Below are 27,106 nucleotides of genomic sequence, written 5' to 3'. Positions count from 1 at the left end.
CTGTACCAACGTCACCCTGTACCAACTTCACCCTGTACCAACGTCACTCTGTACCAACCTCACTCTGTACCAACCTCACTCTGTACCAACCTCACTCTGTACCAACTTCTCTCTGTACCAACCTCACTCTGTACCAACTTCACCCTGTACCATCTTCACTCTGTACCAACGTCTCTCTGTACCAACGTCACTCTGTACCAACGTCACTCTGTACCAACGTCTCTGTACCAACGTCACTCTGTACCAACGTCACTCTGTACCAAAGTCTCTCTGTACCAACGTCTCTCTGTACCAACGTCTCTCTGTACCAACGTCACTCTGTACCAACCTCACTCTGTACCAACCTCACTCTGTACCAACGTCTCTCTGTACCAACGTCTCTCTGTACCAACGTCACTCTGTACCAACGTCTCTGTACCAACGTCACTCTGTACCAACCTCACTCTGTACCAACGTCACTCTGTACCAACCTCACTCTGTACCAACGTCACTCTGTACCAATCTCACTCTGTACCAATCTCACTCTGTACCAACGTCTCTCTGTACCAACGTCACTCTGTACCAACGTCTCTCTGTACCAATCTCACTCTGTACCAATGTCTCTCTGTACCAACGTCACTCTGTACCAACGTCACTCTGTACCAACGTCTCTCTGTACCAATCTCACTCTGTACCAAAGTCTCTCTGTACCAACGTCTCTCTGTACCAACGTCTCTCTGTACCAACGTCACTCTGTACCAACCTCACTCTGTACCAATCTCACTCTGTACCAACGTCTCTCTGTACCAACGTCACTCTGTACCAACGTCTCTGTACCAACGTCTCACTCTGTACCAATCTCACTCTGTACCAACCTCTCTCTGTACCAATCTCACTCTGTACCAATCTCACTCTGTACCAACCTCACTCTGTACCAACTTCACTCTGTACCAACGTCACTCTGTACCAACGTCACTCTGTACCAACTTCACTCTGTACCAACGTCACTCTGTACCAACCTCACTCTGTACCAACCTCACTCTGTACCAACCTCACTCTGCTAATCAAAGTGTGGAGGAGTAGGTTATTAGTTGGATCAGGTACGTTAGTGCAGGGCTGGAACTAAAACCTATAGAACCAGGTTTGGAGACCACTGCACTAGTCAGCAGGATGTCAGAGGTTTGGTGGGAGGACTGTGAATCATTATGATGTCATGACCTTTGACCGTGGCACCTCTCAGACACGGTTACGCTCGCTGGCAGGACGTGCAGAGCGACGTGAAGTATGCTATCCTCAACGAGCCCTTCAAGGGGGAGATGAGCCGAGGAAACTTCCTGGAGATCAAGAACAAGTTCCTGGCCAGGAGGTTTAAGGTGCGCTGGGCTGGCGGGATGTTTCTGGCTGTTTCTGTCTATTGAACCACTCTGTGTTCTGTTGAGCCATCCCTCTCTCCCACTGTCTCTTTCTTTCTGTTAATCACTCTGTTTACCTCTTCCCTCTCTCCCACTGTCTCTTTCTTTCTGTTAATCACTCTGTTTACCTCTTCCCTCTCTCCCACTGTCTCTTTCTTTCTGTTAATCACTCTGTTTACCTCTTCCCTCTCTCCCACTGTCTCTTTCTTTCTGTTAATCACTCTGTTTACCTCTTCCCTCTCTCCCACTGTCTCTTTCTTTCTGTTAATCACTCTGTTTACCTCTTCCCTCTCTCCCACTGTCTCTTTCTTTCTGTTAATCACTCTGTTTACCTCTTCCCTCTCTCCCACTGTCTCTTTCTTTCTGTTAATCACTCTGTTTACCTCTTCCCTCTCCCACTGTCTCTTTCTTTCTGTTAATCACTCTGTTTACCTCTTCCCTCTCTCCCACTGTCTCTTTCTTTCTGTTAATCACTCTGTTTACCTCTTCCCTCTCTCCCACTGTCTCTTTCTTTCTGTTAATCACTCTGTTTACCTCTTCCCTCTCTCCCACTGTCTCTTTCTTTCTGTTAATCACTCTGTTTACCTCTTCCCTCTCTCCCACTGTCTCTTTCTTTCTGTTAATCACTCTGTTTACCTCTTCCCTCTCTCCTCTCTACACCTGTCATATGCCTTCCCTCTCTCTCTCTGCCTCTCTCATCTCTGTACCCCCCCTCTCGGTCTCTAGTTGTTGGAGCAGGCGTTGGTGATTGAGGAGCAGCTTCGCAGGGCAGCCTACCTGAACATGTCTGAGGACCCGGCCCACCCCTCCATGGCCCTAAACACCCGCTTCAGTGAGGTGGAGTGTCTGGCTGAGTCCCACCAACACCTCAGCAAGGAGTCCATGTCAGGGAACAAGCCTGCTAACGCAGTACTGCACAAAGGTAGACCACACACAGACTCGCTCTCTTTCTTTCTCATTGTCTCTTTTCTGTCTCTGCTTTTCTTACCCACTTCCATCATCTCTATTTCTTCTTTCTCTCCCTCTCGTCATTGTTTCCTAAACTCTGTCAGTTGGACTTTGGTGGTGGTAACTCTGTCTCTCTCCTTCAGTTCTCAAACAGCTTGAGGAGCTTCTAAGTGACATGAAGGCCGACGTCACCCGTCTCCCGGCAACCATCGCCCGTATACCACCCGTCGCCGTGAGGCTGCAGATGTCGGAGAGGAACATCCTCAGCCGATTGGCCAGCCGCGGGTCCGAGGTCACCGGCCAGAGCCAATCACAGACCCCGCAGCAGATGCAGGTGCCACGCTGACCAATTCCGCCAGTCCTCCTCAAGGCGTTCTCCCATCCGTGTTTTGGAATCGGAGAGTGACCCTCATCTCACCCCCACTCTGCACCTCTTCTGTCCCCAAACCAAAAGTCACACTCTGGACAGTAGAGTAAGGTCTCTACCCACCAATACATCTTCTCTGGACACAGCAGACAACAAATGTTCTGCTTCCTCTTCACTCAAAGACACCTGGAGGAACACAGTCTCTGTTCTCCACTGGGAACACCTTCTCTACAGTATCTACCTAATGAACTGCAGCACTGTCTCTGTGTCTGTCTGTTATGTGTCTAACTTTCACAGGTTGTTTTCACTGTATCTTTCCCCAAGCCTGTCTCTAAAATAGACAGCGGTGTATCTGGCTCTGTCCCATAGAATTAGAATGGGTCAAATGGTCTTTTCCACTTCAAGTAAAGGTTCTATAATATGTGGACTCGTTGTTCTATGGGTGTACAGAATTCAATTTGATATGCAACATGTACAATTCAATTCGGTAAATATGAAATCATGTGGAATTTAGAACTATGTCTGTTCTGCCCATTCCATTTCTGGGTGTGTACCTCTTCTCAGTGTGTGTGTGTGTGTGTGAGTGTATGTGTGTGTCTGTGTGTGTAGGTGGGCACACTGCTCTATACTTCCCACAGAGAGACTGTTAATAACTATCAACTGATGAGGATGCTTTAGTAGAATAATATTGGTTCTGTGTTACACTCCTGCCCCTCCCCCTCTTCACTGCTCCCTTCACCTGTACACTCAGGTGGTCCATAACACTAGCCTGTTATTGGCTCTCCCCGCTCCTCGGCCACGCCCCGTCCTGCAGCTCTACATTCCTGAACGATTGCATCACAAATGTTCCCGGAGGCCTCGCCCCCTTTTTGCCCAAATAAGGACATGCAATAGCTCCACTAGTGTAGACACACGGGGCTGCATTGAGAATGATGGCAATCTCTAAATTAATTAAATGTCTTAGTCTAATGTTTTGTTCTTTTACATTTTGGAATATTATTATGGTTACCAGCTTGTTGTTTTTATCGTTACAGTTTCTTCTGAGAACTCCAATAAAAAGGGTAACAGTTTGTGATGCTTGTTTCTTTGCCCTTTATTATGTGAGGGCATTATTATCTGGATACATCACATTGTATTATAAACTGGGTGGGGTCGGGCCCTGAATGCTGATTGGCTGACAGCTGTGGTATATCAGACCGTATACCACGGGTTTAACAAAACGTGTATTTTTACTGCTCTAATTACGTTGGTAACCAGTTTATAATAGAAATAAGGCACCTCGGGGTTTGTGGTATATGGCCAATATACCACGACTAAGGGTTGTGTCCAGGCACTCCACGTTTCATAGTGCTTAAAAACAGCCCATGGCCATGGTATATTGGCCAAATACCACACCTCCTCGGGCCTTATTGCTTAAATGACCAATGGTACGTGTCATAATTTGACCTACAAGGTCTGTGGAAGGGCATCATCTGATTTAACTGCATCTATAAAGTAATAAAACCATAGAACACAGGTACAGGAATAGGAGGGAGTGTGGCTGTAAATGTATGATGGGAAAGGTGAAAGCTAATTTCCTTTTGCAGCAGAGGGAAGGAGAACACATGGACAGTTAGAGGGAGAGAAGAAGAGAGAGACAGGAACAGACTTGTTTTCCCAGACAGACAGAGAGGTGCAATTATGAAAATTGCGGGAAATTACAGGGCGGGACAAAATACTGCATTGTAATAGAGCCTGCTGATAACTTATCAGGACAGAGACAGGGAAGGAGGAATAGAGGGAGGGAGGGATAGAGAGATAGGGAGGGGGGGACAGAGAGATAGGGAGGGACAGAGAGGGATGGAGGAATAGTGAGAGGGGGAGGGAAGGATAGAGAGATAGGGAGGGACAGAGAGGAATGGAGGAATAGTGAGAGGGGGAGGGAGGGATAGAGAGAGGGACGGAGGAATAGAGAGATAGGTAGGGAGGGATAGAGAGAGGGATGGCACTGACGGAAACATGGATCACCACAGACAACACTGCTACTCCTACTGCTCTCTCTTCGTCTGCCCACGTGTTCTCGCACACCCCGAGAGCTTCTGGTCAGCGGGGTGGTGGCACCGGGATCCTCATCTCTCCCAAGTGGTCATTCTCTCTTTCTCCCCTTACCCATCTGTCTATCGCCTCCTTTGAATTCCATGCTGTCACAGTTACCAGCCCTTTCAAGCTTAACATCCTTATCATTTATCGCCCTCCAGGTTCCCTCGGAGAGTTCATTAATGAGCTTGATGCCTTGATAAGCTCCTTTCCTGAGGACGGCTCACCTCTCACAGTTCTGGGCGACTTTAACCTCCCCACGTCTACCTTTGACTCATTCCTCTCTGCCTCCTTCTTTCCACTCCTCTCCTCTTTTGACCTCACCCTCTCACCTTCCCCCTACTCACAAGGCAGGAAATACGCTCGACCTCATCTTTACTAGATGCTGTTCTTCCACTAACCTCATTGCAACTCCCCTCCAAGTCTCCAACCACTACCTTGTATCCTTCTCCCTCTCGCTCTCATCCAACACTTCCCACACTGCCCCTACTCGGATGGTATCGCGCCGTCCCAACCTTCGCTCTCTCTCCCCGCTACTCTCTCCTCTTCCATCCTATCATCTCTTCCCTCTGCTCAAACCTTCTCCAACCTATCTCCTGATTCTGCCTCCTCAACCCTCCTCTCCTCCCTTTCTGCATCCTTTGACTCTCTATGTCCCCTATCCTCCAGGCCGGCTCGGTCCTCCCTCCCGCTCCGTGGCTCAACGACTCATTGCGAGCTCACAGAACAGGGCTCCGGGCAGCCGAGCGGAAATGGAGGAAAACCCGCCTCCCTGCGGACCTGACATCCTTTCACTCCCTCCTCTCTACATTTTCCTCTTCTCTCTCTGCTGCTAAAGCCACTTTCTACCACTCTAAATTCCAAGCATCTGCCTCTAACCCTAGGAAGCTCTTTGCAACCTTCTCCTCCCTCCTGAATCCTCCTCCCCCCCCCCCCTCCTCCCTCTCTGCAGATGACTTCGTCAACCATTTTGAAAAGAAGGTCGACGACATCCGATCCTCGTTTGCTAAGTCAAACGACACCGCTGGTTCTGCTCACACTGCCCTACCCTATGCTCTGACCTCTTTCTCCCCCCTCTCTCCAGATGAAATCTCGCGTCTTGTGACGGCCGGCCGCCCAACAACCTGCCCGCTTGACCCTATCCCCTCCTCTCTTCTCCAGACCATTTCCGGAGACCTTCTCCCTTACCTCACCTCGCTCATCAACTCATCCCTGACCGCTGGCTACGTCCCTTCCGTCTTCAAGAGAGCGAGAGTTGCACCCCTTCTGAAAAAAACCTACACTCGATCCCTCCGATGTCAACAACTACAGACCAGTATCCCTTCTTTCTTTTCTCTCCAAAACTCTTGAACGTGCCGTCCTTGGCCAGCTCTCCCGCTATCTCTCTCAGAATGACCTTCTTGATCCAAATCAGTCAGGTTTCAAGACTAGTCATTCAACTGAGACTGCTCTTCTCTGTATCACGGAGGCGCTCCGCACTGCTAAAGCTAACTCTCTCTCCTCTGCTCTCATCCTTCTAGACCTATCGGCTGCCTTCGATACTGTGAACCATCAGATCCTCCTCCCCACCCTCTCCGAGTTGGGCATCTCCGGCGCGGCCCACGCTTGGATTGCGTCCTACCTGACAGGTCGCTCCTACCAGGTGGCGTGGCGAGAATCCGTCTCCACACCACGTGCTCTCACCACTGGTGTCCCCCAGGGCTCTGTTCTAGGCCCTCTCCTATTCTCGCTATACACCAAGTCACTTGGCTCTGTCATAACCTCACATGGTCTCTCCTATCATTGCTATGCAGACGACACACAATTAATCTTCTCCTTTCCCCTTCTGATGATCAGGTGGCGAATCGCATCTCTGCATGTCTGGCAGACATATCAGTGTGGATGACGGATCACCACCTCAAGCTGAACCTCGGCAAGACGGAGCTGCTCTTCCTCCCGGGGAAGGACTGCCCGTTCCATGATCTCGCCATCACGGTTGACAACTCCATTGTGTCCTCCTCCCAGAGCGCTAAGAACCTTGGCGTGATCCTGGACAACACCCTGTCGTTCTCAACTAACATCAAGGCGGTGGCCCGTTCCTGTAGGTTCATGCTCTACAACATCCGCAGAGTACGACCCTGCCTCACACAGGAAGCGGCGCAGGTCCTAATCCAGGCACTCGTCATCTCCCGTCTGGATTACTGCAACTCGCTGTTGGCTGGGCTCCCTGCCTGTGCCATTAAACCCCTACAACTCATCCAGAACGCCGCAGCCCATCTGGTGTTCAACCTTCCCAAGTTCTCTCACGTCACCCCGCTCCTCCGCTCTCTCCACTGGCTTCCAGTTGAAGCTCGCATCCGCTACAAGACCATGGTGCTTGCCTACGGAGCTGTGAGGGGAACGGCACCTCAGTACCTCCAGGCTCTGATCAGGCCCTACACCCAAACAAGGGCACTGCGTTCATCCACCTCTGGCCTGCTCGCCTCCCTACCACTGAGGAAGTACAGTTCCCGCTCAGCCCAGTCAAAACTGTTCGCTGCTCTGGCCCCCCAATGGTGGAACAAACTCCCTCACGACGCCAGGACAGCGGAGTCAATCACCACCTTCCGGAGACACCTGAAACCCCACCTCTTTAAGGAATACCTAGGATAGGATAAAGTAATCCCTCTCACCCCCCTTAAAAGATTTAGATGCACTACTGTTCCACTGGATGTCATAAGGTGAATGCACCAATTTGTAAGTCGCTCTGGATAAGAGCGTCTGCTAAATGACTTAAATGTAAATGTAATGTAAATGGATGGAGGAATAGTGAGAGGGGGAGGGAGGGATAGAGAGAGGGACGGAGGAATAGAGATAGGGAGGGATAGAGAGAGGGACGGAGGAATAGTGAGAGGGGGAGGGAGGGATAGAGAGAGGGACGGAGGAATAGAGAGAGGGAGGGATAGAGAGAGGGACGGAGGAATAGAGAGATAGGGAGGGATAGAGAGAGGGACGGAGGAATAGAGAGATAGGGAGGGATAGAGAGAGGGACGGAGGAATAGAGAGAGGGAGGGATAGAGAGAGGGACGGAGGAATAGAGAGATAGGGAGGGATAGAGAGAGGGACGGAGGAATAGAGATAGGGAGGGATAGAGAGAGGGACGGAGGAATAGAGAGATAGGGAGGGATAGAGAGAGGGACGGAGGAATAGAGAGAGGGAGGGATAGAGAGAGGGACGGACGGAGGAATAGAGAGAGGGCAGTCAGAGGAATTGTAGAGAGCAAGAAGGAAAACGGGGAACAACAGGGAGAGACAGGAAATGAGTGAGAAAGAAGAGGTAGATAGAGGGACAGAAGAGAGAAGCAGCTGGAACAGTGTAGTATACGCTAGTTAACTGGACACAGTGGACAGACCACACTGCACTAACCTCTAGCTCATCTTCGTTCTGTTTTAAAGACTGGATCTATGAGACTGAACTGCTGTCTAGAACACCTGAGCAAAAGTCCATTCAATGTCTTGTGGGTAAGTACTATCTATAGACACAGTTAGCATGTGAAGCTCACAGGTGTGAAAGGGGAAGAGAGCCCAACTCAAACTGCTGCAGGCGTTTTGTTTCACTACCCAGTATGTTTGTGTGTCTGCAATTCCTGGTGTTAATCATTGTTCTAACACCTGCAGTACAAACGTCTGTTAGTCTGTGCATGTGTGTGTGTGCGTGTGTGCTCGCTCGCTCGCATGCTTGTGTATGTACACTCTAGCCCTCTGTAATGTATGTAGTTAAAATCACAAGTGGGAGAACTAATTATGTTCTCATCGGCTGATCATTCTGTGTACAACTTCCTATTTTTGAGTTGCACCTGCTTTTGCCCTAAGAAAAGCCTCAATTGGACTCTTGAACTCTACAAGGTGTCGAAAGCATTCTACAGGGAGGTTGGCCCATGTTGACTTCCCACAGTTGTATCAAGTTGGAAGGTGGACCATTTTTGATACACACAGGAAACTGTTGAACGTGAAAAACCCAGCAGCGTTACAGTTCTTGACACAAACCGGTCCGCCTGACACCTACTATCATACCGAGTTCAAAGGCACTTCAATCTTTTTTCTTGTCATTAACAGGTGACATCAATAAGGGTCATAGCTTCACCTGGATTCACCTGGTCAGTCTATGTCACAGAAAGCTTTTGTATACTCTGTGTATTTACATACATTTAAATCTCACTGTTAGATGTCCAGGCAAGAGAAATAGGATTTGCAAGCCAAAGTGATCGCCCTGGAAGATTCATGTTTTGACAATAGTTACTGTCAGACAGGGCTCTTTGGTGTCATTTATTAGTATTTATTTCAAACCCATCCCCCACCAGGCTGCTGAGGGGAGGACGGCTCATAATAATGACTGGAACGGATGTGTTGGAAACCTTGTGTTTGATGTATTTGATACCATTCCACTTATTCTGCTCCAGCCATTGCCACGAGCCTGTCCTCCCCAATTATGGTGCCACCAACCTCCTGTGTCCCCCCCACCCCTCCTTTTTTCAGAGGACAAAAGCAACCTTGTTTTACACATTTCCCCCCCCAGATATGTTTCTACATACATGTCACTTTTCCCACACATGACAAAAGTACAGTTCAATATACACTGTGTACAAAACATTATCACAATAGTTAGGTGCCGATATAATTAGTATTGCCGTTCTTACGATTCTCACGATTCTATATGTATTGAGATTCGATATTCCAAACATATTGCTCACCAAATGTCTGCTGTAGAGGGACAAGAGAGAGACATGAGAAAACGAGTTTTGATCGATCATGGAAATAAATGTGCTGAAAACAAATGGGTTCCTTATTTAAAAAGAAGATGGAGAACAAGATATGGAGGGAAAATAATGGAGTTTTAGTGCAAGTACAGCCTACTATAGCAAAACTAGTATTGCAATTTTGTCAAAACGATACGATATATCGTCAAAAATGATATCCCAATCTGTAAATGTTTCAATATTTTCCCCCGTCACTATTAGTCAATGTGAGAGTGTGTTCTTTCATTGAAGGCAAATCCTTATCACTTGGACTTTGGGTCCAAGTGATAAGGATACGTGTGTATGTGTGTTAATCAGTGTGTGTGAGAGTGTGTACATACCCTGAAGGAGTGACTGGATCAAGAGATGTCATCACTTGGTATGTGTGTGTTAATCAGTGTGTGTGAGAGTGTGTACATACCCTGAAGGAGTGACTGGATCAAGAGATGTCATCACTTGGTATGTGTGTGTTAATCAGTGTGTGTGAGAGTGTGTACATACCCTGAAGGAGTGACTGGATCAAGAGATGTCATCACTTGTGTTAATCAGTGTGTGTTAATCTGAAGGAGTGACTGGATCAAGAGATGAGAGTGTGTGAGAGTGTGTACATACCCTGAAGGAGTGACTGGATCAAGAGATGTCATCACTTGGTATGTGTGTGTTAATCAGTGTGTGTGAGAGTGTGTACATACCCTGAAGGAGTGACTGGATCAAGAGATGTCATCACTTGGTATGTGTGTGTTAATCAGTGTGTGTGAGAGTGTGTACATACCCTGAAGGAGTGACTGGATCAAGAGATGTCATCACTTGGTATGTGTGTGTTAATCAGTGTGTGTGAGAGTGTGTACATACCCTGAAGGAGTGACTGGATCAAGAGATGTCATCACTTGGTATGTGTGTGTTAATCAGTGTGTGTGAGAGTGTACATACCCTGAAGGAGTGACTGGATCAAGAGATGTCATCACTTGGTATGTGTGTGTTAATCAGTGTGTGTGAGAGTGTGTACATACCCTGAAGGAGTGACTGGATCAAGAGATGTCATCACTTGGTATGTGTGTGTTAATCAGTGTGTGTGAGAGTGTGTACATACCCTGAAGGAGTGACTGGATCAAGAGATGTCATCACTTGGTATGTGTGTGTTAATCAGTGTGTGTGAGAGTGTGTACATACCCTGAAGGAGTGACTGGATCAAGAGATGTCATCACTTGGTATGTGTGTGTTAATCAGTGTGTGTGAGAGTGTGTACATACCCTGAAGGAGTGACTGGATCAAGAGATGTCATCACTTGGTATGTGTGTGTTAATCAGTGTGTGTGAGAGTGTGTACATACCCTGAAGGAGTGACTGGATCAAGAGATGTCATCACTTGGTATGTGTGTGTTAATCAGTGTGTGTGAGAGTGTGTACATACCCTGAAGGAGTGACTGGATCAAGAGATGTCATCACTTGGTATGTGTGTGTTAATCAGTGTGTGTGAGAGTGTGTACATACCCTGAAGGAGTGACTGGATCAAGAGATGTCATCACTTGGTATGTGTGTGTTAATCAGTGTGTGTGAGAGTGTGTACATACCCTGAAGGAGTGACTGGATCAAGAGATGTCATCACTTGGTATGTGTGTGTTAATCAGTGTGTGTGAGAGTGTGTACATACCCTGAAGGAGTGACTGGATCAAGAGATGTCATCACTTGGTATGTGTGTGTTAATCAGTGTGTGTGAGAGTGTGTACATACCCTGAAGGAGTGACTGGATCAAGAGATGTCATCACTTGGTATGTGTGTGTTAATCAGTGTGTGTGAGAGTGTGTACATACCCTGAAGGAGTGACTGGATCAAGAGATGTCATCACTTGGTATGTGTGTGTTAATCAGTGTGTGTGAGAGTGTGTACATACCCTGAAGGAGTGACTGGATCAAGAGATGTCATCACTTGGTATGTGTGTGTTAATCAGTGTGTGTGAGAGTGTGTACATACCCTGAAGGAGTGACTGGATCAAGAGATGTCATCACTTGGTATGTGTGTGTTAATCAGTGTGTGTGAGAGTGTGTACATACCCTGAAGGAGTGACTGGATCAAGAGATGTCATCACTTGGTATGTGTGTGTTAATCAGTGTGTGTGAGAGTGTGTACATACCCTGAAGGAGTGACTGGATCAAGAGATGTCATCACTTGGTATGTGTGTGTTAATCAGTGTGTGTGAGAGTGTGTACATACCCTGAAGGAGTGACTGGATCAAGAGATGTCATCACTTGGTATGTGTGTGTTAATCAGTGTGTGTGAGAGTGTGTACATACCCTGAAGGAGTGACTGGATCAAGAGATGTCATCACTTGGTATGTGTGTGTTAATCAGTGTGTGTGAGAGTGTGTACATACCCTGAAGGAGTGACTGGATCAAGAGATGTCATCACTTGGTATGTGTGTGTTAATCAGTGTGTGTGAGAGTGTGTACATACCCTGAAGGAGTGACTGGATCAAGAGATGTCATCACTTGGTATGTGTGTGTTAATCAGTGTGTGTGAGAGTGTGTACATACCCTGAAGGAGTGACTGGATCAAGAGATGTCATCACTTGGTATGTGTGTGTTAATCAGTGTGTGTGAGAGTGTGTACATACCCTGAAGGAGTGACTGGATCAAGAGATGTCATCACTTGGTATGTGTGTGTTAATCAGTGTGTGTGAGAGTGTGTACATACCCTGAAGGAGTGACTGGATCAAGAGATGTCATCACTTGGTATGTGTGTGTTAATCAGTGTGTGTGAGAGTGTGTACATACCCTGAAGGAGTGACTGGATCAAGAGATGTCATCACTTGGTATGTGTGTGTTAATCAGTGTGTGTGAGAGTGTGTACATACCCTGAAGGAGTGACTGGATCAAGAGATGTCATCACTTGGTATGTGTGTGTTAATCAGTGTGTGTGAGAGTGTGTACATACCCTGAAGGAGTGACTGGATCAAGAGATGTCATCACTTGGTATGTGTGTGTTAATCAGTGTGTGTGAGAGTGTGTACATACCCTGAAGGAGTGACTGGATCAAGAGATGTCATCACTTGGTATGTGTGTGTTAATCAGTGTGTGTGAGAGTGTGTACATACCCTGAAGGAGTGACTGGATCAAGAGATGTCATCACTTGGTATGTGTGTGTTAATCAGTGTGTGTGAGAGTGTGTACATACCCTGAAGGAGTGACTGGATCAAGAGATGTCATCACTTGGTATGTGTGTGTTAATCAGTGTGTGTGAGAGTGTGTACATACCCTGAAGGAGTGACTGGATCAAGAGATGTCATCACTTGGTATGTGTGTGTTAATCAGTGTGTGTGAGAGTGTGTACATACCCTGAAGGAGTGACTGGATCAAGAGATGTCATCACTTGGTATGTGTGTGTTAATCAGTGTGTGTGAGAGTGTGTACATACCCTGAAGGAGTGACTGGATCAAGAGATGTCATCACTTGGTATGTGTGTGTTAATCAGTGTGTGTGAGAGTGTGTACATACCCTGAAGGAGTGACTGGATCAAGAGATGTCATCACTTGGTATGTGTGTGTTAATCAGTGTGTGTGAGAGTGTGTACATACCCTGAAGGAGTGACTGGATCAAGAGATGTCATCACTTGGTATGTGTGTGTTAATCAGTGTGTGTGAGAGTGTGTACATACCCTGAAGGAGTGACTGGATCAAGAGATGTCATCACTTGGTATGTGTGTGTTAATCAGTGTGTGTGAGAGTGTGTACATACCCTGAAGGAGTGACTGGATCAAGAGATGTCATCACTTGGTATGTGTGTGTTAAGAGTGTGTACATACCCTGAAGGAGTGACTGGATCAAGAGATGTCATCACTTGGTATGTGTGTGTTAATCAGTGTGTGTGAGAGTGTGTACATACCCTGAAGGAGTGACTGGATCAAGAGATGTCATCACTTGGTATGTGTGTGTTAATCAGTGTGTGTGAGAGTGTGTACATACCCTAAAGGAGTGACTGGATCAAGAGATGTCATCACTTGGTATGTGTGTGTTAATCAGTGTGTGTGAGAGTGTGTACATACCCTGAAGGAGTGACTGGATCAAGAGATGTCATCACTTGGTATGTGTGTTAATCAGTGTGTGTGAGAGTGTGTACATACCCTGAAGGAGTGACTGGATCAAGAGATGTCATCACTTGGTATGTGTGTGTTAATCAGTGTGTGTGAGAGTGTGTACATACCCTGAAGGAGTGACTGGATCAAGAGATGTCATCACTTGGTATGTGTGTGTTAATCAGTGTGTGTGAGAGTGTGTACATACCCTGAAGGAGTGACTGGATCAAGAGATGTCATCACTTGGTATGTGTGTGTTAATCAGTGTGTGTGAGAGTGTGTACATACCCTGAAGGAGTGACTGGATCAAGAGATGTCATCACTTGGTATGTGTGTGTTAATCAGTGTGTGTGAGAGTGTGTACATACCCTAAAGGAGTGACTGGATCAAGAGATGTCATCACTTGGTATGTGTGTGTTAATCAGTGTGTGTGAGAGTGTGTACATACCCTGAAGGAGTGACTGGATCAAGAGATGTCATCACTTGTTACTTGTGTTAATGTGTGTGTTAATCAGTGTGTGTGAGAGTGTGTACATACCCTGAAGGAGTGACTGGATCAAGAGATGTCATCACTTGGTATGTGTGTGTTAATCAGTGTGTGTGAGAGTGTGTACATACCCTGAAGGAGTGACTGGATCAAGAGATGTCATCACTTGGTATGTGTGTGTTAATCAGTGTGTGTGAGAGTGTGTACATACCCTGAAGGAGTGACTGGATCAAGAGATGTCATCACTTGGTATGTGTGTGTTAATCAGTGTGTGTGAGAGTGTGTACATACCCTGAAGGAGTGACTGGATCAAGAGATGTCATCACTTGGTATGTGTGTGTTAATCAGTGTGTGTGAGAGTGTGTACATACCCTGAAGGAGTGACTGGATCAAGAGATGTCATCACTTGGTATGTGTGTGTTAATCAGTGTGTGTGAGAGTGTGTACATACCCTGAAGGAGTGACTGGATCAAGAGATGTCATCACTTGGTATGTGTGTGTTAATCAGTGTGTGTGAGAGTGTGTACATACCCTGAAGGAGTGACTGGATCAAGAGATGTCATCACTTGGTATGTGTGTGTTAATCAGTGTGTGTGAGAGTGTGTACATACCCTGAAGGAGTGACTGGATCAAGAGATGTCATCACTTGGTATGTGTGTGTTAATCAGTGTGTGTGAGAGTGTACATACCCTGAAGGAGTGACTGGATCAAGAGATGTCATCACTTGGTATGTGTGTGTTAATCAGTGTGTGTGAGAGTGTGTACATACCCTGAAGGAGTGACTGGATCAAGAGATGTCATCACTTGGTATGTGTGTGTTAATCAGTGTGTGTGAGAGTGTGTACATACCCTGAAGGAGTGACTGGATCAAGAGATGTCATGGTATGTGTGTGTTAATCAGTGTGTGTGAGAGTGTTACTGAAGGAGGACTGGATCAAGAGATGTCACTTGGTATGTGTGTGTTAATCAGTGTGTGTGAGAGTGTGTACATACCCTGAAGGAGTGACTGGATCAAGAGATGTCATCACTTGGTATGTGTGTGTTAATCAGTGTGTGTGAGAGTGTGTACATACCCTGAAGGAGTGACTGGATCAAGAGATGTCATCACTTGGTAGTGTGTGTGACTGTTAATCAGTGTGTGTGAGAGTGTGTACATACCCTGAAGGAGTGACTGGATCAAGAGATGTCATCACTTGGTATGTGTGTGTTAATCAGTGTGTGTGAGAGTGTGTACATACCCTGAAGGAGTGACTGGATCAAGAGATGTCATCACTTGGTATGTGTGTGTTAATCAGTGTGTGTGAGAGTGTGTACATACCCTGAAGGAGTGACTGGATCAAGAGATGTCATCACTTGGTATGTGTGTGTTAATCAGTGTGTGTGAGAGTGTGTACATACCCTGAAGGAGTGACTGGATCAAGAGATGTCATCACTTGGTATGTGTGTGTTAGTCAGTGTGTGTGAGAGTGTGTACATACCCTGAAGGAGTGACTGGATCAAGAGATGTCATCACTTGGTATGTGTGTGTTAATCAGTGTGTGTGAGAGTGTGTATATACCCTGAAGGAGTGACTGGATCAAGAGATGTCATCACTTGGTATGTGTGTGTTAATCAGTGTGTGTGAGAGTGTGTACATACCCTGAAGGAGTGACTGGATCAAGAGATGTCATCACTTTGTATGTGTGTGTTAATCAGTGTGTGTGAGAGTGTATACATACCCTGAAGGAGTAACTGGATCAAGAGATGTCATCACTTGGTATGTGTGTGTTAGTCAGTGTGTGTGAGAGTGTGTACATACCCTGAAGGAGTGACTGGATCAAGAGATGTCATCACTTGGTATGTGTGTGTTAGTCAGTGTGTGTGAATCTTTGTGGAAGGTGGTCATCACTTTTGGGTGTTAGAAATGATACACAACAGCAACATGACTGAACAGGGAAAAGCCATTCTCACCATCAGCTCTCAGCTCTGAACATGTATCATCAGAGCCTGAAAAGCAGAGAGAAAGATGGACAATTTCACAGCTGTCTTCCAGTGTAACAAACTTCACAGGTTCATCAGCCTCCACCTCTAGTGTTCAGGTCGGAGATTTAACAGTGTGAAAAACACAATGGGGTTCTGACATTCCTCTCTCAGCTCCTACGTCTCAGATTTAATCAGTCCCCCCAAACCCCAGAAAAGTGGGTTTGTCTCTGTCTCTCACTTCCTCCAGGTCTTCTCTTGGTGTTCAAAAAACAAACGTGTTTAACCTTTATCTGGTATTATTTGATAATAATGCATATTATATATAACTCACACCACACACAAAAAGGCATTCAGACATATGTGGCACACAAGATACATGGTGCTCTCGACCCCAGCCACTACAGATCAGGAGCTTTAAATGGCACCTCTCACCTACTCTCTGCTGCTTTGCATGTTGGTTGTATTGAAATTTGTAACACTAACTTGAACAGGCAGTCACACTGTAACATCAAGCTGTTAACTTATACAGCCCTGCTTTGTTGCTATGCCGCTTTCGTAGCCAGACCAGCTGGCTGTTGCATTGTGGGAAGAGTAGTTTCAGTTTCTTCAAGCTCTAACAGACTTCTGTGGACAAGCCTTTAGTATACATGTAGCCCACCTCTTCTTGTATTGCTGCTCACATGTCATTTGTATTGCTGCTCACATGAACAGTGTTGTGTAGTTGCTATCCTGACTGTAGTTATGTGTGTGTGTTGCTTGTTGTAAGTTTGTTATCATGACCTCACAGTTGTAAATGGTTTGAGTGCGACACACGGGGGGGAAGGTCGCACTCTGAAAATAAGGAAGTGTAATACGAGCATGACCTTTGTGTATCAAACACAAATGGCACACAAAAGGTTAGACGCACACACTTGCACACACACAGCTGAAAGAAGAGAACAGACACTCAGACAGAAGAGGGGAGGAGTGGAGGACAGGTGGGTTAGAAGGAAAGATAGATAATGAGAAGGACCGAGAAAAATGTATGATTAGTTTAACCAGTATATACTGAAGGGGCTAGTGTGTTTTTCATTCCTGATAGTGATGGTGTGCAGATGTGCAGTTCCTTAGTTTATCTTTACCTTACTCCCCTCTCTCTCTCTGTGTCTCTATCTCTCTCTCTCTCCCTCTCTCTCTCTCTCTCTCTCTCTCTCTCTCTCTCTCTCTCTCTCTCTCTCTCTCTCTCTCTCTCTCTCTCTCTCTCTCTCTCTCTCTCTCTCTCTCTAGTTCATTATCTCATTGAAGAACAGTGTATGGTATGACATATTCAGAGTAATCTCACTGGACTGTGTCTGTTTGCAAAACACTAGTGGTGCTATGATCCTTCTGAAGGAGAGAGATGTGACATTAGATTGAGGCAAGGAGAGAGAAAAAATTATAGTTTAATTTTAAAGATGAATTCTAAGCGTTTTTATTGCGTTGACATTTATAAAGTATCTCTTTCTGTAAGAGATTCCGGCCTGTCAGCTTTTTTTTGTTCCTGTCTGTCTCTTGCTTTCACTGTTTTGTGAAAAGAGACACAAAAAGGAAGGAAGGAGCGAGAGAGTATCACAGAACGACAGAGAGAAAAATCAAAAAGAGGGGAGGGAAGAAGGGTAAGACATACACGAGCCTGTCAGCAAGAGTGTCGCTTGTTTTCAGAAGGAGCTGAGAACAGTAAGATTGTTTACTTATCTACCTAATGTGAGATATATCGAGAAAGAGAAAGGGTAAGGGAGGAAAGAGGGTTTGATGAACAGATGAGCGTGGGAGTAAAAGAGGAAGAAAAGACAGGTTGTTTAGAATGGTGTTCTTTGTGTATGTGATGTTGAATGAGAGAAATGGAGGAAGAAATACAGCAGACTAATGTGTGGAGGAGGGCAGTTAGAGAGAGGGATGATAATGGAAGTAAAACATGATTTGTAAGTGTACCCTCACTATCCTGTCTCCTTCTCTTTGGGCCCAGAAGAAGTGAAGGTGAAAATGGTTCGGTGAGTTGATCTCAAGACTCTTACACCCAGTTGCTCAACCCTGGTCTGGATCTTTACCTAACGAGTGATGTCAACTTCTCTCTTTCTTTGACTTGTTCTTTCTGTTTCTTTACCATCACTACTTTGTTCTTTAGTCTTTTCTGCTGTCTTGTGTGTTTGTAGTTCACGCGTAACGATTTGTTTTTAAACTCTGTAAGAATTCCCAGCTATTTTGCAGTAGTTTTTCACATTCTTGAAATGTTCCCCAATTCTGCCCAATTCTGACTATCAATATCTCTTCCATGTCTTGTGTAGCTACAACTACACTGACACTTGGCAACAGATATCATTAGCAGCAGGTTGTTCTGTAGAATAGGCTAGTATAGTATCCATAGAATGAAAAGTTGGTGCTTTGTGGTGAGGTGGGTTTGTGGGTAGGTGATCTGTTTGTCATCTCTTAGGCCTTATGCAGGCTTTTCCATTCAAACGTTATGCTAGTTATTTTTCTTGAAACAATATTGTATACTTGTATACTAGCGTTTACTTAAAAAAGGTAGCAATAATGCTGTGTAGACTGCTCTCTACCTAGTACTGTGTTAATCTATGAGCTGGTAATGGTACCTAGTACTGTGTTAATCTATGAGCTGGTAATGGTACCTAGTACTGTGTTAATCTATGAGCTAATGGTGAGTACTGGTTAATCTATGAGCTGGTAATGGTACCTAGTACTGTGTTAATCTATGAGCTGGTAATGGTACCTAGTACTGTGTTAATCTATGAGCTGGTAATGGTACCTAGTACTGTGTTAATCTATGAGCTGGTAATGGTACCTAGTACTGTGTTAATCTATGAGCTGGTAATGGCTGGTAATGGTACCTAATGGTACTGTGTTAATCTATGAGCTGGTAATGGTACCTAGTACTGTGTTAATCTATGAGCTGGTAATGGTACCTAGTACTGTGTTAATCTATGAGCTGGTAATGGTACCTAGTACTGTGTTAATCTATGAGCTGGTAATGGTACCTAGTACTGTGTTAATCTATGAGCTGGTAATGGTACCTAGTACTGTGTTAATCTATGAGCTGGTAATGGTACCTAGTACTGTGTTAATCTATGAGCTGGTAATGGTACCTAGTACTGTGTTAATCTATGAGCTGGTAATGGTACCTAGTACTGTGTTAATCTATGAGCTGGTAATGGTACCTGAGTACTGTGTTAATCTATGAGCTGGTAATGGTACCTAGTACTGTGTTAATCTATGAGCTGGTAATGGTACCTAGTACTGTGTTAATCTATGAGCTGGTAATGGTACCTAGTTACTATGAGCTGGTAATTAAGTACTGTGTTAATGAGCTGGTAATGGTACCTAGTACTGTGTTAATCTATGAGCTGGTAATGGTTAACTATGAGCTAGTACTGTGTTAATCTATGAGCTGGTAATGGTACCTAGTACTGTGTTAATCTATGAGCTGGTAATGGTACCTAGTACTGTGTTAATCTATGAGCTGGTAATGGTACCTAGTACTGTGTTAATCTATGAGCTGGTAATGGTACCTAGTACTGTGTTAATCTACTGAGCTATGAGCTGGTAATGGTACCTAGTACTGTGTTAATCTATGAGCTGGTAATGGTTAATCTATGAGCCTAGTACTGTGTTAATCTATGAGCTGGTAATGGTACCTAGTACTGTGTTAATCTATGAGCTGGTAATGGTACCTAGTACTGTGTTAATCTATGAGCTGGTAATGGTTAACCTAGTACTGTGTTAATCTATGAGCTGGTAATGGTACTAGTACTGTGTTAATCTATGAGCTGGTAATGGTACCTAGTACTGTGTTAATCTATGAGCTGGTAATGGTACCTAGTACTGTGTTAATCTATGAGCTGGTAATGGTACCTAGTACTGTGTTAATCTATGAGCTGGTAATGGTACCTAGTACTGTGTTAATCTATGAGCTGGTAATGGTACCTAGTACTGTGTTAATCTATGAGCTGGTAATGGAATGCAGGGTTTTGAAATGGGATTTAACAGACACATTGTGATTTAACTCATCTTTATTACCACGTCTCATATCATTTCCCCCCAAGGGAAGAAACGGAGTATCAAAGAGATGATGTGGCTCAGTGGACAGGTGCGGCAGGGCCAGAGGATAACCATTTGTGTGTGCATGTGCTTATGTGCGTGGTCTGATCTGTGTGTGTGTAGTTTGTATATACTGTATGTATACACTACCGTTCAAAAGTTTGTGGTCACATAGAAATGTCTTTGTTTTTAATAGAAAAGTAAAAAATTTTGTCCGCTAAAATAACATAATATTGATCAGACATACAGTGTAGACATTGATAATGTTGTAAATTACTATTGTAGCTGGAAACGGCTGATTTTTTTATGGAATATCTACATAGGCGTACAGAGGCCCATTATCAGCAACCATCACTCCTGTGTTCCAATGGCATGTTGTGTTAGCTAATCCAAGTTTATCATTTGAAAAGGCAAATTGATCATTAGAAACCCTTTTGCAAACTGTTGTTTGATTAAAGAAGCAATACAAGTGGCCTTCTTTAGACTAGTTGAGGATCTGGAGCATCAGCATTTGTGGGTTTGATTACAGGCTCAAAATGGCTAGAAACAAATAACTTTCTTCTGAAACTCGTCCGTCTATTCTTGTTCTGAGAAATGAAAGCTATTAATGCTAGAAATTGCCAAGAAACTGATCTCGTACAATGCTGTGTACTACTCCCTTTACAGAACAGCGCAAACTGGCTCTAACCAGAATAGAAAGAGGAGTGGGAGGCCCCGGTGCACAACTGAGCAAGAGGACAAGTACATTAGAGTGTCTAGTTTGAGAAACAGAAACCTCACTGGCAGCTTCATTAAATAGTACCCGCAAAACACCAGTCTCAACGTCAGCAGTGAGGAGCTGACTCCGGGATGCTGTCCTTTTAGGCAGAGTTGCAAAGAAAAAGCCATATCTCAGACTGGCCAATAAAAAAGAAAAGATTAAGATGGGCAAAAGAACACAGAGACTGGACAGAGGAACTCTGCTCTAACCAGAATACAAAGAGGAGTGAGAGGCCCCGGTGCACATCTGAGCAAAAGGACAAGTACATTAGAGCATCTAGTTTGAGAAACAGACACCTCACAAGTCATCAACTGGCAGCTTCATCAATTTGATGTTATTTTAATGGACAAAAAAATGTGCTTTTCTTTCAAAAACAAGGACATTTCTATGTGACCTCAAACTTTTGATGGGTAGTGTATGAATGTAATGTGTTTCTCTCTGTGTATCCAGGTGGTTCCACAGGGATATCTCTGGCTTGGATGCTGAGTCTGTTTTGAAGAGCCGGGGCGTCCATGGCAGCTTCCTGGCCCGACCCAGCAGGAAGAACCAGGGAGACTTCTCTCTCTCTGTCAGGTAGGAATACACCCCATCTCTTTCTTTGTCCTTATCTCTCTATCTCCATCAGCTAGGACATCCTCCATCTCTCTCTATCTCCATCAGCTAGGACATCCTCCATCTCTTTCTCCTCATCTCTCTCCATCAGCTTGGACATCCTCCATCTCTTTCTCCATCAGCTAGGACATCCTCCATCTCTTTCTCCTCCTTTCTCTCCATCAGCTAGGACATCCTCCATCTCTTTCTCCTCCTCTCTCTCCATCAGCTAGGACATCCTCCATCTCTTTCTCCTCCCCTCTCTCTATCAGATGGAGATACTCCATCTCTTTCTCCTCCTCTCTCTCCATCAGCTAGGACATCCTCCATCTCTTTCTCCTCCCCTCTCTCTATCAGATGGAGATACTCCATCTCTTTCTCCTCCTCTCTCTCCATCAGCTAGGACATCCTCCATCTCTTTCTCCTCCCCTCTCTCTATCAGATGGAGATACTCCATCTCTTTCTCCTCCTCTCTCTCCATCAGCTAGGACATCCTCCATCTCTTTCTCCTCCTCTCTCTCCATCAGCTAGGACATCCTCCATCTCTTTCTCCTCCTTTCTCTCCATCAGCTAGGACATCCTCCATCTCTTTCTCCTCCTCTCTCTCCATCAGCTAGGACATCCTCCATCTCTTTCTCCTCCTCTCTCTCCATCAGCTAGGACATCCTCCATCTCTTTCTCCTCCTCTCTCTCCATCAGCTAGGACATCCTCCATCTCTTTCTCCTCCTCTCTCTCCATCAGCTAGGACATCCTCCATCTCTTTTTCCTCCTCTCTCTCCATCAGATGGAGATACTCCATCTCTTTCTCTCCTTCTTTGTCTCTCCTTCTCTCTCCTTTTCTCAACCTACAGCGCCTTCGGAAAGTATTCAAATCCGTAGACTTTTTCCACATTTTGTTGTGATACAAAATGGGATTGTCATTTTTTGTCAATGCTCTACACAAAATAATCTGGAATGTCAAAGTGGAAGAAAAATTAAAACATTTGCAAAAAAGAAGAAAAAAAAGAAAAGTAAAAAACGAATATACTGTAACTTGATTAGATAAGTAGTTGTGTAACATTTGCCCATTATTCTTTTCAAAATTCTTCAAGCTCTGTCATATTGGCTGTTGATCAACAATTTTCAGGTCTTGCCATAGATTTGGGCTCCCGAGTGGCACTGCATCTCAGTGCAAGAGGCGTTACTACAGTCCCTGGTTTGAATCCTGGCTGAATTACATCCAGCCGTGATTGGGAGTCCCTTAGGGTGGCACACAATTGGTCAAGTATTGTCCAGGTTTGGCCAGGGTAGGCTGTCATTATAAATAAGAATTTGTTCTTTAAATAAATGTTAAATTAAATTTAAAAATGTAAATAAATCAAAATCAAGCAGATTCAAGTCAAAACTGTAACAAGGCCACTCAGGAACATTCACTGTCTTTTTTCAGTATAGATTTGGTCTTGTAGTTTAGGTTATTGTACTTCTGAAAGCTGAATGTATCTCCCAGTGTCTGGTAGAAAGCAGACTGAACCAGGCATTCCTCTAGAATTGTGCCTGTGCTTAGCTCCATTCCGTTTCTTTTTTATCCTGAAAAACTCCCCAGTCCTTAATGATTACAAGCATACCCATAACATAATGCAGCCAACACTATGCTTGAAAATATGAGGAGGTACTCAGTAATGTGTTGTATTGGATTTGCCCCAAACATAACACTTTGTTTTCAGGACATAAAGTGAATTGTTTTGCCACATTTTTCGCAGTGTTACTTTATTTAGTGCCTTGTTGCAAACAAGATGCATGTTTTTCTGTACAGGCTTCCTTGTTTTCGCTCTGCCAATTAGTTTAGTATTGTGAAATAACTACAATGTTGTTGATCCATCCTCCGTTTTCTCCTACCACAGCCATTAAACTCTATAACTGTTATAAAGTTACCATTGGCTTCATGGTGAAATCCCTGAGCGGTTTCCTTCCTCTCTGGCAACTGAGTTAGGAAGAATGCTTGTATCTTTCTTGGTATTGATACACCATCCAAAGTGTAATTAATAACTTCACAGTTCTCAAAGGAATATTCCATGTCTGCTTTTTTATTTTTACGCATCTACCAATAGGTGCCCTTCTTTGTGAGCCATTGAAAAACCTCCCTGGTCTTTGTGGTTGAATCTGTGTTTGAAATTCACTGCTCAACTGAGGGACCTTACAGATAATTGTGTGTGTGGGTTACAAAAAATCATGTTAAACACTATTATTGCACACAAAGTGAGTCCATGCAACTTATTATGTGACTTGGTAAGCACATTTTACTCCTTAGCTTATTAAGGCTTGTCAGTTTAATACTTGACTCAAGACCTTTCAGCTATTTATTTGTAATTCATTTGTCAAACATTTGAAAAACATAATTACACTTTGACGTTATGGGGTATTGTGTGCATTCCAGTGACCCAAACATCAACATTTTATCAATTTGAATTTCAGGACCTAACAATAATAAATGTGGGAAAAGTCAAGAGGTGTGAATACTTGCTGAAGGCACTGTATGTTAACCTACAGAATTTCACTACACCTGCAATAACATCTGCTAGATGTGTATGTGACCAATAACATTTGATTTGAAAATGTGATTTTATTAAATTTGATTTATAGTATATCCTCTCTCCTCACTCGTCCTTTCCTCTCTCCTTTTCTTGCCCTCTGTCAGGGACAGATACACTGCATCTCTGTCAGGGACAGATACACTGCATCTCTGTCAGGGACAGATACACTGCATCTCTGTCAGGGACAGATACACTACATCTCTGTCAGGGACAGATACACTGCATCTCTGTCAGGGACAGATACACTACATCTCTGTCAGGGACAGATACACTGCATCTCTGCCAGGGACAGATACACTACATCTCTGTCAGGGACAGATACACTGCATCTCTGTCAGGGACAGATACACTGCATCTCTGTCAGGGACAGATACACTACATCTCTGCCAGGGACAGATACACTACATCTCTGTCAGGGACAGATACACTGCATCTCTGTCAGGGACAGATACACTGCATCTCTGTCAGGGACAGATACACTGCATCTCTGTCAGGGACAGATACACTGCATCTCTGTCAGGGACAGATACACTGCATCTCTGTCAGGGACAGATACACTACATCTCTGCCAGGGACAGATACACTACATCTCTGTCAGGGACAGATACACTGCATCTCTGTCAGGGACAGATACACTGCATCTCTGTCAGGGACAGATACACTACATCTCTGTCAGGGACAGATACACTGCATCTCTGTCAGGGACAGATACACTGCATCTCTGTCAGGGACAGATACACTACATCTCTGTCAGGGACAGATACACTGCATCTCTGTCAGGGACAGATACACTGCATCTCTGTCAGGGACAGATACACTACATCTCTGTCAGGGACAGATACACTACATCTCTGTCAGGGACAGATACACTGCATCTCTGCCAGGGACAGATACACTACATCTCTGTCAGGGACAGATACACTGCATCTCTGTCAGGGACAGATACACTACATCTCTGTCAGGGACAGATACACTACATCTCTGTCAGGGACAGATACACTACATCTCTGTCAGGGACAGATACACTGCATCTCTGCCAGGGACAGATACACTACATCTCTGTCAGGGACAGATACACTGCATCTCTGTCAGGGACAGATACACTGCATCTCTGTCAGGGACAGATACACTGCATCTCTGTCAGGGACAGATACACTACATCTCTGTCAGGGACAGATACACTACATCTCTGTCAGGGACAGATACACTACATCTCTGTCAGGGACAGATACACTGCATCTCTGCCAGGGACAGATACACTACATCTCTGTCAGGGACAGATACACTACATCTCTGTCAGGGACAGATACACTACATCTCTGTCAGGGACAGATACACTGCATCTCTGCCAGGGACAGATACACTACATCTCTGTCAGGGACAGATACACTGCATCTCTGTCAGGGACAGATACACTGCATCTCTCTTTCGCTACTTTACATTGTTTTTATTTACTTAAAACTATCTTAGGAAGAATTGTCTACTGTCACTGACTGGCCCACGAATGTCCCCCCTCCCCTGATCTTTGACCCCAGGGTGGGTGAGCTGGTGACCCACATCCGTATCCAAAACACAGGGGACTTCTACGACCTGTATGGAGGGGAGAAGTTTGCCACGCTGTCCGAGCTGGTGGAGCACTACACTGCAGAGAACGGGATCCTGCAGGACAAAGACGGCACCATCATCGAGCTCAAATACCCCTTCAACTGCTCTGACCCCACCACCGAGAGGTCGGTGCACTCTAACCTTTACCCCTAACCCTTAATTCCACCAGAGTCAGTCAGTCAAGTCAGTGTACTCTTGCCTGAAATCTCTATCCCGAACTTCACCATTCAGAGGCCTGTGCGCTGCTTTCACTGTTCCTCTGAATTTCAAATGTTATTTATCAAACGGCAGATCATATAAAATACTCCTGAGACATCCAGCCATTTTGTCATTTCATACTTTCTTAATCTAAACGCTTAATGTTGAGGATCATAAAGCTTTCAGAAGGAAAGGTAATTCTATGGCCTTTACTTTGAGGCGTGTCTGTGCGTGTGTGTGTTTGTGTGTGTGTGTGTGGCGTGTGTGTGTGTGTCTGTGTGTGTCTGTGTGTGTGTGTGTGTGGCGTGTGTGGCATGTGTGTGTGTGTGGCGTGTGTGGCGTGTGTGTGGCGTGTGTGTGTGTGTGTGTGTGTGTGTGTGTGTGTGTGTGTGTGTGTGTGGCGTGTGTGTGTGTGTCTGTGTGTCTGTGTGTCTGTGTGTGTCTGTGTGTGTGTGTGTGTGTGTGTGGCGTGTGTGTGTCGTGTGTGGCGTGTGTGTGTGTGTGTGGCGTGTGTGTGTGTGTGTGTGTGTGTGTGGCGTGTGTGTGTGTGTGTGTGACGTGTGTGTGTGTGGCGTGTGTGTGTGTGTGTGTGACGTGTGTGTGTGTGTCTGTGTGTCTGTGTGTGTGTGTGGCGTGTGTGTGTGTGTGTGTGTGTGTGTGTGGCGTGTGTGTGTCGTGTGTGGCGTGTGTGTGTGTGTGTGTGTGTGTGTGTGTGTGTGTGGCGTGTGTGTGTGTGTGTGTGTGTGTGTGTGGCGTGTGTGTGGTGTGTGTGTGTGTGTGTGTGTGTGGCGTGTGTGTGTGTGTGTGTGTGTGTGTGTGGCGTGTGTGCGGTGTGTGTTTGTGTGTGTATGTGTCTGTGTGTGTCTGTGTGTGTCTGTGTGTGTCTGTGTGTGTGTGTGTGTTGGGTGTGTGGCATGTGTGTGTGTGTGGCGTGTGTGTGGCGTGTGTGTGGCTTGTGTGTGTCGTGTGTGGCGTGTGTGTGTGTGGCGTGTGTGTGTGTGTGGCGTGTGTGTGTGGTGTGTGTGTGTGTGTGTGGGTGTGTGTGTGTGTGTGTGTGTGTTTGTGTGTGTGTGTGTGTGTGTGTGTGTGTGTGTGTGTGTGTGTGTGTGTGTGTGTGTGTGTGTGTGTGTGTGTGTGTGTGTGTGTGTGTGTGTGTGGCGTGTGTGTAAATCCCTCATGTTCTACCCTCACTGCCCCTCCTTTCCCCGCTCTCTTTTCTCTGTCAGTTTAACTTCCCTTTCTTGCTGCGGTTGGAAACT

The 27,106-nt window shown here is 45.3% G+C and overlaps 2 protein-coding genes across 10 annotated transcripts in view; both read left to right on the top strand.

The window, feature by feature from the left end:
- Positions 1-3,776, top strand: part of LOC115125707 (chromodomain-helicase-DNA-binding protein 4-like) — a 92,380-nt gene extending 88,604 nt beyond the window's left edge. For all 3 annotated transcript variants that reach the window (XM_065027886.1, XM_065027885.1, XM_065027884.1), the window contains 3 exons: positions 1,220-1,352; positions 2,118-2,313; positions 2,483-3,776. In XM_065027886.1, coding sequence (XP_064883958.1) covers positions 1,220-1,352; positions 2,118-2,313; positions 2,483-2,685 — 532 coding nt within the window. In that variant the 3' untranslated portion in view covers positions 2,686-3,776. The remainder of the gene's footprint in view (positions 1-1,219; positions 1,353-2,117; positions 2,314-2,482) is intronic.
- A 4,210-nt stretch (positions 3,777-7,986) lies between these two features.
- The window catches only part of LOC115125830 (tyrosine-protein phosphatase non-receptor type 6-like), a 61,509-nt gene continuing 42,389 nt past the window's right edge, over positions 7,987-27,106 (top strand). Inside the window, exons 1-5 of one of the 7 annotated variants that reach the window (XM_065027874.1) lie at positions 16,895-17,028; positions 17,606-17,685; positions 18,039-18,060; positions 21,333-21,455; positions 25,580-25,774. In XM_065027874.1, coding sequence (XP_064883946.1) covers positions 16,910-17,028; positions 17,606-17,685; positions 18,039-18,060; positions 21,333-21,455; positions 25,580-25,774 — 539 coding nt within the window. In that variant the 5' untranslated portion in view covers positions 16,895-16,909. Of the gene's footprint in view, positions 8,262-16,894; positions 17,029-17,605; positions 17,747-18,035; positions 18,061-21,332; positions 21,456-25,579; positions 25,775-27,106 lie in introns of those variants that run through there. The other 6 variants (XM_065027873.1, XM_065027879.1, XM_065027877.1 and 3 more) reach the window with 6 other exon arrangements.

This window comes from Oncorhynchus nerka, linkage group LG14 (assembly GCF_034236695.1).
Source record: "Oncorhynchus nerka isolate Pitt River linkage group LG14, Oner_Uvic_2.0, whole genome shotgun sequence".
Taxonomy (NCBI): Eukaryota; Metazoa; Chordata; class Actinopteri; order Salmoniformes; family Salmonidae; genus Oncorhynchus; species Oncorhynchus nerka.
This window is presented reverse-complemented; position numbering and strand designations above follow the sequence as displayed.